At 42.7% G+C, this 14,453-nt stretch overlaps 1 protein-coding gene across 1 annotated transcript in view; it reads left to right on the top strand.

Moving 5' to 3' along the window:
- hk1 (hexokinase 1) overlaps window positions 1–14,453 on the top strand; it is a 127,509-nt gene that overhangs the window by 51,510 nt on the left and 61,546 nt on the right. Inside the window, exons 4-7 of the mRNA XM_043683146.1 lie at window positions 4,017–4,136; window positions 9,109–9,204; window positions 12,958–13,057; window positions 14,030–14,213. Of these exons, the coding sequence (XP_043539081.1) occupies window positions 4,017–4,136; window positions 9,109–9,204; window positions 12,958–13,057; window positions 14,030–14,213 (500 nt within the window). The remainder of the gene's footprint in view (window positions 1–4,016; window positions 4,137–9,108; window positions 9,205–12,957; window positions 13,058–14,029; window positions 14,214–14,453) is intronic.

A 14,453-nucleotide genomic window follows, 5' to 3' on the forward strand; every position in this document is an offset into this window, starting at 1 on the left:
AAAATGTATGGAAAAGTGAAGTATCTTGACAGCTCTACTTATGATCAAACTGTCTCATCTTTCACCACATCTCTTCCAAACAATTATCCTTGCTCCCAAGCTCACCACTTTTCTGGTGCTTAGATACCACCACCTAAACCAAATGCTGCCACTTCTTTTCCCCATGTGTCCCAACTTTAAATCCAGCTCACTGTCCCTCTAATGCAGCGCAGGCTGCCAAATTGCTGTTGGGCCTACCTCCAGAACACTCCCCACTCAATGGAGAGCCAGACCTGTCAACCAGCTTGCTTCCAGGCACAAATCTTATTTACAGGCCTGATCAAAATTCTTCCTCCAGCATTTGTAATGTCTAGATTAGATTACTTTTTAGATTAGATTACTTACAGTGTGGAAACAGGCCCTTCAGCCCAACAAGTCCACACCACCCCGCCGAAGCGCAACCCACCCATACCCCTACATTTACCCCTTACCTAACACTATGGGCAATTTAGCATAGCCAATTCACCTGACCTGCACATCTTTGGACTGTGGGAGGAAACCGGAGCACCCGGAGGAAACCCACGCAGACACGGGGAGAACGTGCAAACTCCACACAGTCAGTCGCCTGAGGCAGGAATTGAACCCAGGTCTCTAGCGCTGTGAGGCAGCAGTGCTAACCACTGTGCCACCGTGCCGCCCACTATTCTGGTTTAATTTGAGGTTTGTTAGAACTCAAGTTTCCAGCTGTGGCTTTGTAAAATTAAACTTAAATTATGTACAAAGATCTGCATTCATGCTCCTCTAACCAACAAAAACACATTGATTATGCTTATATAGATGTTTTTAAACCAACTTATTAAATCACTACCAGAAGGATGTGGAAGCTTTCGCAAACTCTGTAGTGCAGCAGGATGTTGCCTGGTCTCCAGGGGATTGGCTATGAGGAAAGGTTAAAATGAGCAGGATTGTTTTCACTAGAAAGACGGCGGCTGAGGGAAGACCTGATAAAGGTCTCCAGAATTGTGAGAGGCATAGATGGGACAGAGAGTTGGAGGCTTTTTCCCAAGGGTGAAGTTTCAATTACAAGGTGGCACAGGTTCAAGGTGCGAGGGAGGTTTTTCATGCAGAGAGTGATAGGAGCCTGAAATATACTGCCAGAAGAGGTGGTGGAAGCAGGCACATTGGTGATATTTAAGAGGCATCTGGATGGTTACATGAATAGGGAGGGAATAGAGGGATATGGACCAAAATAAGGGCAGGAGGTTTGTTTGTTTTAGTTTGGTTAGGGCATGATGACCGTCACAGGCCTGTTCCTGTGATTTACTTCTTTTTGTTCTTATTCTGACATCTTGTGACAGACGTCTGGAACAGGCAGGACTTAAACTTGGGCCTTCTGGCTCAAAGGTGGGGAATACTACCAATGAATCACAAGAGCCATGGTGTCTTACTCCTTTATATTCATATAGATGAATGCAAAGAATTTTCTAATCAACCTCTTAAATGAGTACAAATATATTTTCCAAATCTACCTGATCAGAAATGTCATTTCACACCTTGGGAACAGGTGAGACTTGAATTTGGTTCAGAGTTAGGGAAGTTACCACTATACCACAGGGGCCCCAGATGAGTACAGAGTTTGAGAGTTCTGCCATTGCCCCTGTGACTCTGCTTGGAAATTGTGCAAGTGTTGGCTGATGCAAGGACAAGATCATGTTTGACTATGGTATTTTAATCAACCTGTATAGAGATGTCATTACACACCTCGATCAGGTTGGACTTGAACCTGGGCTTCCTGGCTCAGAGATAGGGACACTATCATTGCACTACAGGAGTCCTGGATAAGTACAGAGAGAGAGATTTTTAATCAACCTGTTCAGAGATGTTATGACACACCTCTGGATTTGGTGAGACTTTAACCTGGCTTTCAGGTGGGAATTCTACCAACGCATTACAAAGGCCCTCGAGATGAGTACAGAGATATTATGATACACCCCTGGGACAGGTGGGACTTGAAGCTTGGCTCAGAGGTAGGGGCACTACTGCTGTGCCACAAGCCTCTTTTAGATTGGGACTGCTTTATATATTTTCTGATTAACCTGTTCAGAGTGTTATGACATGCCTCTGGACTAGGTGGGACATGAACCAAGATCTCCTCATTCAAAGTAGGGACACTACCACTTTGCCTGGATGATTCCTAAACAATCTGCACAGGATTACTATCTCTCACCTTTGGAACAGGTGGGACTTGCAGAGGTAGGGTACTACCCCTGCTTCACAAGTGATACTTAGATCAGTACAGATAAGTCCTCAATTAATGCCCAATACCTGAGTACAATTAAACACCAAGGCTCCTTCAACAACACCTTCCAAACCTGTGACTTCTACCACCCAGAAAGATGAGGGCACAGACATTTGGGAACATACTGCCTACAAGTTCCCTTCCAAACCACGCAGCATCCTGGCTCGGAAATATATCACTGTTCCTTCAATGTTGCTGAATCAAAATCCTTCCTAACACCCTATGGAAGATTAGGGTTGAAGACAACAACTCATTTACGGCAAATAAAAATGAGCAGTAAATGCTGTCAAGACAACACCCATAATGTAGGAAATAACAAAAAAGCACACAATTAACTAGGATTGTAGAGCCTAAATCAGAAATTGAATATTAGAGATAAATCATATGCAGTAAACAAAATTTAAGATTGAAAGAAAATGATGGGCCTAGAAGAGATAGTAAAAGCAAACAGTAAATTTTAAAATATAACCATTATTTTCTTTTAACATTTACAATTCTGATTAAATTATCAATGAGTGAAACTTCATACCCCATAGAATTGAAGCTTGCAAATACTTTTCACTATGACTTACCATGTTGTTAAAAATTCACTTACACCTGAATGCCCCAATTCTAATCTTTTGTGGAGAGTTTAAAGAGGACATGGTGGATAAATATCATAACTTCATATTCTTCTATTGACTTCAGTTTGTTGATTTGAGAGCTACTGTTAATAGGACTGCTTGTGGAGAATTTGTCTATTTGGTACACACATTCAGCACTTTCAGAAGATGTTTTTTAGATTAGATTAGATTACTTACAGTGGAAACAGGCCCTTCGGCCCAACAAGTCCACACCGAAGCGCAACCCACCCAGACCCATTCCCCTACATTTACCCTTTCACCTAACACTAAGGGCAATTTAGCCTGGCCAAGTCACCTAACCTGCAGAGAGGACTGAGAGAGGAAACCGGAGCACCCGGAGGAAACCCACGCAGACATGGGGAGAATGTGCAAACTCCAGACAGACAGTCGCCTGAGGCAGGAATTGAACCCGGGTCCCTGGCCCTGTGAGGCAGCAGTGGTAACCACTGTGCCACCGTGCGTCCATGGTGCCTTAGTATTAGTATTTTCCTAAATAGGAGGAGATTATGACATGATCACAACACTTGACTAATAATTCAGAACCTCTGGCTAATTTTCTGGGGACGAGAGTTCAAATCTCGCCATGGCAAAATTTGCATTCAATGAAAGTCAAGAACAAAAAGCTAGCCTTGTAACCACTGTCGACTATTATAAAAACCTATCTGGTTCACTTTGGGGAAGGAAATCTTCCACCCTTCACCCAACCTGACCTAAATGCAACTGCAGACTCTCATCTCTTTTGGGTTAATTGGCATGGGCAATAAAGGTTGGCTTAAGCAATGGCACCCATATTCATTGTTCCTTCAACAACACATGAACCTGAATGAAATAGAAATCTGGGTCATTTGTTTCAATTGCAATACTATATTTACTTCACTTTTTTTAAAAAAAAATCTTTGATATGTTAGCTTCTAATTAGATGCTGAAAACCGGAGAAATGCTTAGCAAAATAAAGTATATTCTGAAGGAAATTATAATCTCTACCTTTGGCCACTTCAAATATTCGACTCAAAATAAAAAAAATTGTCAAATACTGTTGCACAATTTGATAGCGTGTAAGACAAGAGAAGATTGTTGTTGTAAAGTCATATTTTGTTTCACCTTCTGCCTTACAGCTTTTTGACCATGTTGCTGAATGCCTGGGAGATTTCATTGAGAAACAAGAAATCAAGGATAAAAAGCTTCCACTTGGCTTCACCTTTTCCTTTCCTTGCAGACAGAGCAAACTGGATGAGGTGAGAGTGAATGGACAAAGGCAGAGAGGAGGGAGCTAGTATTTAGCAAAGAACCGTGTTCAAAACGGAACTTAATTGTAGCTATTATTTTCATAGTACACTTTATTTATCAATTGCAAAGCTTTATTTCATTTACTTTTAAAAACCAAATCTTTGACTCCGGAATTATAATTAATTGGTGGAAACTGGAGCAATCCTTTACACAGAAGTAATATATATACATAGAGAAAGAAATTATAATCTTTATCTTTGCGAATCGTGCCCTGGCAAATCAAATAACTAATACCTGACAAATTTATTTGAATTCTTTGAGGAGGTAACAAGTAGGATAATTAAAGGTGAAGCAGTTGATGTAACATATTTGGATTTTCAGAGGGCCTTTGATATGGTACCAGTTATGGTAAGAGTCCATGGTTTTGGACATAGTATATGACCACAGAAGATGGTGAACTAATAGACAGAGTTGGGATAAGGGATGCATTTTCAGCAATCCGTGCACTATTTACAATGTACCAATGTTCTCTAAGGTCTCCCCATGAATCTTGACCTTTGGAGGTTTGCTCCACAAAGCCAGGCCAGGTTAGTGGAGCACTTTGGCCTTGCTGATAGTCAGGGTGACACCCATGCTCTCATACCTCCGTAAAAGTGTGGATGGTGATCTGGAGTTCATCCTCTGAATTTGTACATAAGCAAGCATCATCTGTGTACTGCAGCTTGATGACACTGGGGTGACTTTGGGTTTGACTTGAAGACAGCAGAGATGAAATAATTTCCCACTGGTTCTGTAAGTGAGCTCCATTCCAGTGGGGACTTTGTGGGCAGTGATTTGAAGCGTGCCAGCAAGGTTGATTGCGAACAGATCAAATAAACTGTTATTATAGCCTTGCCACTCTTACTCCTGCCATCCTCAGCAACAGAGCCAACTGTGATGAAACGAATTCAGCTGTTGCTACTTTCCTTTTGGGTGGTGATTACCCCCATCAGTATTTGAAGTGGTATAGCTGTCTTGCAGCAGTATGGTCAGAGCAGCTTCCACTGCCTGTCCAGTCTGCTTTCTCCACCTAGTGGTCATCCATTCCCTTCCTGCCTGCAATGTGACCACTTTCCTGTATGTGCTATCCATGATAATGTTAGCCTTGTGGATGCTGTACAGTGTCACCCTGCTGCTCCAGCTCCGAGTTCCGGTTTCCAGGAACTGCAGCTGGAAACACTTCTGCAGATATTCTGGTCCCAGGTACTGGAGGTGTGTTTGACTTCCCACATAGACCAGGAGGAGCACGACACTGCTTTGAGCTCTCTGTCCTTAACTTATGGCATTATGTTAAACCCTTAAGATTGTCTGTAAAATCAAAAAAAGTTAATTCTCATAGGGTCCTTCACTAGACATTTGACTATTGCACTTACAAATTATAAACTCAAATTAAATAAAGACCTCACAAAATTTGAGCAGTATAAATACTCACCCAGACTTTATTCACCTAATAAGCTGCTTTCTCGAGCCTGACTTCACTTTTCGACGTACCCCAGGCTGCCTTGCCGGGGCGCTCTTCCAAAATAGAAGGTAAGCCACAGCAGCCGCAGCCGCGGTCTGAGCCGTGAAGATTCATGCATAAGACCCAGGGGATCATTTCTTACCTGCTTCAAACTGGTTGTATACAATCAACAACCTTTCCTTCTGTTTTTTTCAAGTGATGGTATTCATGGTTTCTCCAGCACCCTCCCGTTGATGGTCATTCTGGAGGGGAGAGCAAACAGCCTGTGGTTGTGATATATGCCGGTACTAATGACAAGCTAAAAACAAAATTGGATGAGGTCCTAAAAGCAGAATTTAGAGAACAGTTGAAAAGTAGGACCTTGAAGGTAGTTATCTTGGGATGGCGTGAGGGAAAGGGTTTTAGATTTGTGGGGCATTGGGACTGGTTCTGAGGGATGTGCGACGTGTACAAACTGGATGGGTTACACCTGGACAGGAGCAAGACTGATGTCCTTGAGGTGGTATTTGGTAGAGTGGTTGGGAGGGTTTAAATTAGAGTGGTAGGGGGATGGGAACCAGAGGAGTAGGGCAGTAGATGCAGAAATTGAGGGAGAGGTAGAAACCAAGGCAATTATGACTAAGAACAGGAAGAGGCAGGGAAACACTGCTGAAAAGAGCAGGGGAGGCAGCCTCTGAAATACGTGTTTCAATGTGAGAACTATAACAGGCAAGGGAGATGAGCTCAGAGCTTTGGTTAGTACTTGGCACTGTGACATTATCACGATTATGGAGACTTGGCTGAAAGAGGGACCAAACTGGCAGGTGAATGTCCTAGAATTTAGATGTCTCCGGTGTGGTAGACAGGGATATAAAAGGTGTGGGGGTGTTGTAAAGGAGTATCTCACAGCTGTATTGAGGGAGAATACATCAGAGGACTCGTGCAGCAAGTCAATATGGGTTGAATTCAGGAATAGAAACAGTGAAATACTAGGGTATACTACAGGCCTCCCAACAGCCAGTGGGAGATAGAGAAGAGAACATATAGACTGATTTTAGAAAGATGTTAAAAGAGCAGGGTTGTTGTGGTAGGTGATTTTATCTTCCCTGTGTTGACTGGGACTCGCTTCATATCCAGGAGTTTTGATGGGGCAGAATTTGTAAGGACCATTCAGGAGAATTTCTTGACACAATATGTAAACAATCCAACCAAGGAAGGTGTTATACTGGATCTGGTTTTGAGAAATGAGCCTGGCCAAGTGAGTAAAGTTTCAGTGGGTGAGCATCTTGGGCGTAGTAACCATAATACTGTGAGTTTTAGGATACCTCCTGAATAGGGATAACAGCAGTCCTTGGATGAAGGTGTTAAATGGAGGAAAGCAAACTACAACAATATTAAGCAGAAACAGGAGAAGTTTGATTGGAGACGGCTGTTGAAGGTCCACATCAGACGTGGGAGTATTTCAAATGGCAGCTGATAAGCGTTCAGGACCGGCATGTTCTTGCAAGAATGAAGGATAGGTATGGCAAGCTATGTGAAACTTGGATGACCAGGGATGTTATGACCTTGGTCAAAAGGAAAAGACAGTTATATATAAGATCTAGGAGGATGGGAACTGACATACAGCCAAAGAAAGACACCACTTTGGGACAACACACTCTTCCTAAGGACCTTCTACATACTGCATGAGAATCAAAGACACACACAGGAATTCTTAGAGGAATTCTAACCAGAACTCCATCAATAAACACATTGACTTAGATCCTAACTACCTTCCGTTGGAAAAAAAGAACCGGAAATGGCATCATCCACGTTAAAAAAACCAAGACCTAGAAACAGAGAGGTGGGACATACCACCAGCGCTTCACCAGAGATTCTTACTGATGAAGTTACCTAGTATGGTGACAAAATGTCTGAAAACACCTTCAAGCTCAGTGAGCTAACTTACAGACCTGATCATCAACCTGAGCTACAAATCTTCTCTTTAAAAAAAAAGTCTCTCAATAGTCAGCGGAAGATTAGGAGCAAATATGTCAAGAGATTGCCGATAGCTGCAAGAATAATAGGGTTGTAATAATAGGGGATTTTAACTTTTCTAACATTGTCTGGGATCGCCATAGTTTTAAGGGCTTGGATGGAGAGAAATTTAAGTGTGTTCAGACAGAATTTCTCATGCAGTATGTAGAAGGTCCTACAAGAGAAGAGGCAAAACCTGACCTCCTCTTGGGAAATAAGGCAGGGCAAGTTATGGAAGTGTTAGTGACCATAATTCCATTAGTAAAATAGGTATGGTCCACAAGTTAAAGTTCCAATTTGGGGCAAGGCCAATTTTGATGATCTGAGGCATGAACTTCTACATCTAAAAATCCATACTAGACTAATGAATGGGTTGTCTTGGGGAGAAACATTGGATGGGATTGGCTTGTATTCACTGGCATTTAGAAGGGCAAGAGCCAACTTGATTGAAAAAGGTAAGATTGTGAAGGATCTTGGAGTGAAAATGGAAAAGATCCTTTCTCTCTTGAAAGAATCTAGAACTAGATTTAAGACACAGATTAGGATTTTGTTTGTCAGAGGATTGAGAGACTTTGAATCTCTTCCTCAACAGGTGGTGGTAGCAGGGTTCTTGAATATATTTTAAAAGCAGAGGTGGCTAGATTCCTGCTCCTAACGTATGTTTGTCATGACTTGGAGATACCGGTGTTGGACTGGAGTGGACAAAATTCAAAATCACACAACACCGGGTGAAAGTCCAACAGGTTTATTTGGAAGCACTAGCTTTCGGAGTGTTGCTCCTTCATCAGGTGGTTGTGAACCTGATGAAGGAGCAGCTCTCCGAAAGCTAGTGCTTCCAAATAAACCTGTGGGATTATAACCTGGTGTTAGAAAGTTGTTGGATGTTGCAGATGTTGGAGATCAGAGTCAAGAGTGTGGTGCTGAAAAAGCACAGCGGATCAGGAGAATCAATGTTTTGGGAATAAGCTCTTCATCAGGAGTGACATGATGAAGGGCTTAGGCCTGAAACGCCGATTCCCCTGCTCTTCAGATGCTGCCTGACCTGCTGTGCTTTTCCAGCACCACACACTCTCGACTATAACTGGTGTTGTGTGATTTTTAACCATGTTTGTCTGTTAAATTTGTATGTCAGAACCCTTCTGCCAGTTGTTCCTTTACTATTAATGAGGGCAGCTGTTGTCTGTATTTGTAATTTACTCCTCAAATCTGTAGATTCTCAGTGTTGACTGCTGTATAGTAAAGAGAAGCAATTTGAAACCAGGTGGCAAAGGCAGAGATTTATTATGAAAGCCACTCAAAACAATGTTCCAAAAATGAAACTATCATATTATACTAAGGCTAGCAGACATTCAGTTACTTATTTTTAAATGTACTTTTCTCTTTCACTTTATGAAGTATTTGCTTTCAAAGTACATTGCTGTTCTATGAAACTTAAGTATTAGTTACAGAATTCATAGATATTCATGTAGTCCTCTTTCTGTCAGAGTGTTCTGATCACATGGACGAAAGGTTTCAAAGCAAGTGGAGTGGAAGGTTCCGATGTGGTGAAGCTACTTCGCAAGGCTATCGACAAGAGAGGGGTACGTTTGAGTGAATAGATTATATTAGATTAGATTACTTAGTGTGGAAACAGGCCCTTCGGCCCAACAAGTCCACACCGACCCGCCAAAGCGCAACCCACCCAGACCAATTCCTCTACATTTACCCTTTCAGCTAACACTACGGGCAATTCACCTAACCTGCACATTTAGACTATGGGAGGAAACCTTTTTTACTGGTTCCATATCATTTCCAAAATATAGCGGTCAGAACTGGACATAATGTTCTAGTTAAGGCCAAATCAGTTTACAACTTTATGCAAGTTTTAACATAGCTTCCTTGCTTTTGCACTCTGTGTTCCTATTAATGAAACCTGGGATATTGTATGTGTTTTTAACCAGCTCTCAACCTGATCTTGCACCTTCAGTGACTTATGTTTCAACCTGTCAGTGCTTTGTATGCCTCCTCACACTTCACAACTCCTCTAATTTTTTACCGTCTCCAGATTTGAGTTGTTTCCTGCACAACAATGATTCAGATCATCAATGTAGAAATAGCAGGACACCCAACAGTAGCCTCTAGAGAACTCCACTCACACTATGACAAACTTTCCTCCATCCCAAACACATCCTTTAACCATTGCACTCTGCTTCCCATCACTTAAAAAAAATCATCTAATTTCATGTCTATGATGCTACCATTCTTTTATGCTCTCGCTTTTATTTAACGGTGCACATTAATCTGTTGTACAGCACTGTATCCAATACCTTTTGGAATTCCATGTACAGCACACCAATAGCTTTACCCTCCAACCCCTCTCTGTTGCTTCAACAAGAAGTGCACAGTTTGCCTGTAACAGATCAAGTAGTTTTCGTTAATCAACGTCCACTTTCCCAGGTGGCTTTTAGAACATAGAACATTACAGCGCAGAACTGGCCCTTCGGCCCTCAATGTTGTGCTGACCTGTGGAACCAATCTGAAGCCTATCTATCCTACGCTATTCCATTATCATCCATATGTTTATCCAGTGACCATTTAAATGTCTTTAAGGTTGGTGGGTCTGCTACTGTTGCAGGCAGGGCATTCCATGCCCCTACTTCTCTGAGTAAAGAAAGTACCTCTGCCATCTGGCCTATATCTATCGTTCCCCAATTTAAAGCTGTGTTCCCTCATGCTATCCATCACCATCCGAGGAAAAAGGCTCTCTCTGTCCATCCTATCTAATCCTCTGATTATCTTATGTCTCAATTAAGTCACCTCTCAACCTTCTCTCTAACCAACACAGCCTCAAGTCCCTCAGCCTTTCCTCATAAGACTTTCCTTCCATACCAGGCAACATCCTAATAAATCTGCTCCGTACCCTTTCCAATTTTGTCCCATATTATTGTTTCAGGACTCAATAGGATGAAGGGTTCTTCTGTATTGTACAGTTCTGATTCCTGAGAATAATGCCTTGCCTAGTTGAAATTTGAACAAAGCTTGGAAGTAAATGGGGTTAGATCCTTTCCAGATGCAGATGGCTGTATGCTGATGGGGTCAGTGATGGTCTGCGGTTTGGAAATGGCAGCTCAGCTGTTAATGATAATAGAAGCTTTTCACCAAGGAGGCAGTGAATGTAGTAACTGAGTACAGGACAGCTTTGGACGAACGATACTCTGCATCACATCACCTCATGACTGTGCCATGTTGCATACCTTCAGGCAGTAGTTGCTTGAAGGGATGTGATTAGGTTGGTTGTTATCTCCATATGGCCATAAGTTCATTAGATTATAGGGGTCAAATTAGACCATTGAGTCTGCTGTGCCACTCAATCATGGCTGATATGTTTCTCAACCCCATTTTCCTGCCCTTGATCCCTTTATCAATCAAGAAACCCATCTAACTCTGTCTTAAATTTGCTTCATGACTCTGGCAATGCGTTCCACAGATTAACTTTCCGTTGACTGAAGAAAGTTCTCCTCATCAGTTCCAGACGGTCATCCCTCAGGTCCTCGTCTCTCCTATTGGCGGAAATATCTTCCTCCACATCCAATCTGTCAAGGCCCCTCAGTATTATGTCAATTTAAACGTGGTTCATCCTCATCATTCTAACACCATCGAGTACAGACTCACAGCCTTCAACTGCGTCACATATGACAAGTCCTTTAGCCCCAGGATCATTCTTGTAAACCTCTTCTGGACCGCTCCATGGCCAGCACACCTTTGCTTAGATACGAGGCCCAAGTTGACTCATTCTCTTACCCTTCCCGTGTCCTCATCAAAACATTATTAGAGCTCTTGTTGGCAACTATTAACTTCTAATTTGTGGGCGGCACGGTGGCACAGTGGTTAGCACTGCTGCCTCACAGCGCCAGAGACCCGGGTTCAATTCCCGCCTCAGGCGCCCCGTGTCTGCGTGGGTTTCCTCCAGGTGCTCCGGTTTCCTCCCACAGCCCAAAAGATGTGCAGGTCAGGTGAAGTGGCCAAGCTAAATTGCCCGTAGTGTAAGGCGACTGACTGTGTGGAGTTTGCACGTTCTCCCCGTGTCTGCGTGGGTTTCCTCCGGGTGCTCCGGTTTCCTCCCACAGTCCAAAGGATGTGCAGGGTCAGGTGAATTGGCCATGCTAAATTGCCCGTAGTGTTAGGTAAGGGGTAAATGTAGGGGTATGGGTGGGTTTCGCTTCGGCGGGTCGGTGTGGACTTGTTGGGCCGAAGGGCCTGTTTCCACACTGTAATGTAATCTAATCTAAATCTAAATGTAGGGGTATGGGTGGATTGCGCTTCGGCGGGTCAGTGTGGACTTGTTGGGCCGAAGGGCCTGTTTCCACACTAAGTAATCTAATCTAATCTAATCTAATCTTAACTGTTAATCGTCATCTGACCAGTATGTATTCTCATGGCAACACATCTACCAATCAGACTCCACTTGCCCACCAATCAGCACTCTATTCTAATACTGTATGAAATGTTGCACTTTAGGTTGGTATCCTTACAGATGTTGTGATGAGTGCAAGATGAAATACTTGGGCAAAATGTGTCTTTTTCAGTCACTACTCTTATCCTGCGTTAATATAGCTAAGAATTTGAGTGGAAATGTAAGGAAGTAATAATAAGTCTTAGTTTACCCAATGGGCAGTCTTCATCTATCAACCTGGATTATGATTGGGAACAGGATGCTGAGCAGGTTTTAGTCACTGGGTACTGGTGCTGCTTCTCATGGCTGGGATCCATATATGCCAGGGACAGAAGGGTATTTTTCTCCAATCCACTATCAAGGAGCTTTCCTACTGCTGATGCATTCTCATGAGTGAGTCAAATATTAATGTTTATTTTGCTTCTTGTGAATGCGGAAGACAACAGCATAACTTTTTAAAGAATCTCTAGCTGGGTAACTCAATTAACATCATCTTAGCCCAAGACATTTTGGGAGTATGTAGTGGGTTGGATGAGATTTCCTACAATAAAAATGATTCATTTGGAGGGGCAGATGAAGGAGACTGATCAAATGATTTTAGAATAAATGGTCTGGATGAAGTCCTTTGCCATAGGCAGTCAGGAAGCATATTTTCATTCAATGGCTCCTTTGTTGTATAGGGACCACTATTCAGAGCTCGTTTAGATCAGTCCAGTCTTTGAGTTATGTTGTGCAATGTTTGTAAAGCTCAAAGGTTTCCTATGGGACTATGGGAAACTGTCAGATCAGGCAAGCTTCATATCTGTAAATAGAGGCCAACACCATATCAATCTCCTCTGTGTTCAACTTATTAATTTTCCTGAACTGTCTATGGCTAAGTGTTGTTTTCCTTCTTCTCAAGGACTATGACGTAGATATTATGGCTGTGGTGAATGACACTGTTGGCACCATGATGACCTGTGGATTTGATGACCAGCGCTGTGAAGTTGGTCTTATTATAGGTAACAACTTATTTAATAACTGTCAATTGTATGACTGTGCAGCGTTGGCTGGTGTGAAAATGTGTCATAAACACTGGAAAATCCAAGGTTCGGTTCCTAGGTTGAGCTCCACTATTAAGATACAAAAGCCATGACTGATGTCATACAGTTGAGATAATATTAATAGTGAGGCTTGGGTTCACGTGCTTCCCAGCTACAGAAATGTGGACAGAGTTGGCTGGTGAGTGGTGACGGCAACATAAAAAATCTTTTTTTTTCAATTCCTTGAAAGGTAGCGGTTGCCCCGATTGCATGGCAATCACCAGCCATGATCACAATTAATTTTCACCTCTCCTTCTGACCAGCCCTTGTCATAGCATGATACAATGCACCCAATACCTGACCAGCATTGGTATTTTTCCAAATTAAACAGTGTGAGGAATCCATCCACCCTCTCCCCAGTTCCAAGCACAAGAGAAAACTATTCCCTAGCCTTCCACTGAACCCCAGACATGAGCAAGTGCTCCTCCTCTCTGGTCGGCAACACCCTTTCACCTGGAACCCTTGCTTCCCACTTTTTGCCAAAGACCTTTCTTGAATGTCTCCAGTGTTGTTCACCCGCTTATGCTCGAAACGTCGAATCCCCTGCTCCTTGGATGCTGCCTGACCTGCTGTGCTTTTCCAGCAACACATTTTTCAGATCTGCTACCAAATCTCTGCTATCTGTCAGTTGCTGAAATTGTTATGTATCAAAGGCCTGACCTCTAAGTCACTCGAGCCTTGTGTGTGTTACCCCCTATCAAGCTGGTGTGCACCCTTACTGCTCCTGATCAGGGCTCCTGCAGAGAGAATGATGTGTTAGCTGTCAGAGGTCAGCATGTGGTTTGTACTCCATGCAGAGTCCGCATTGGGAGGAGAACAGATACTTAAAAATTGGTTTTAAAAATACTTGCTTCTGAACTGATAGAATATTCTATCTGAATTGATGTGCAGGTACTGGCACTAATGCCTGTTACATGGAGGAGCTGAGACATATAGACTTGGTGGAAGGTGATGAAGGTCGGATGTGCATAAACATCGAGTGGGGAGGTTTTGGAGATGATGGGTCACTTGAATCGATCAGAACTGAATTTGATCGGGAAATAGATCGTGGTTCCCTCAATCCAGGAAAGCAGTTGTAAGTTCATGTTTTATATTTGTTTATTAACTGAAAAGCTGCTTGCTTGAGGTGGAACTTCCCTAGACTAATTGGTAGGAGTGTACCTCCAATTAGCAGTTGGCTGATCACCTGGTACTGTCATTGATTAATTAGGTGACAAAACAGGTGATGAGACATCATGTTATTGAGAGAAAGTTGGCCCCATTTCTGATCTTGGCTCTTTAAACATGGTGCTTTATCTTGGGTATCCTGAGAAAA

This window comes from Chiloscyllium plagiosum, chromosome 46, assembly GCF_004010195.1.
Source record: "Chiloscyllium plagiosum isolate BGI_BamShark_2017 chromosome 46, ASM401019v2, whole genome shotgun sequence".
Classification (NCBI taxonomy): domain Eukaryota; kingdom Metazoa; phylum Chordata; class Chondrichthyes; order Orectolobiformes; family Hemiscylliidae; genus Chiloscyllium; species Chiloscyllium plagiosum.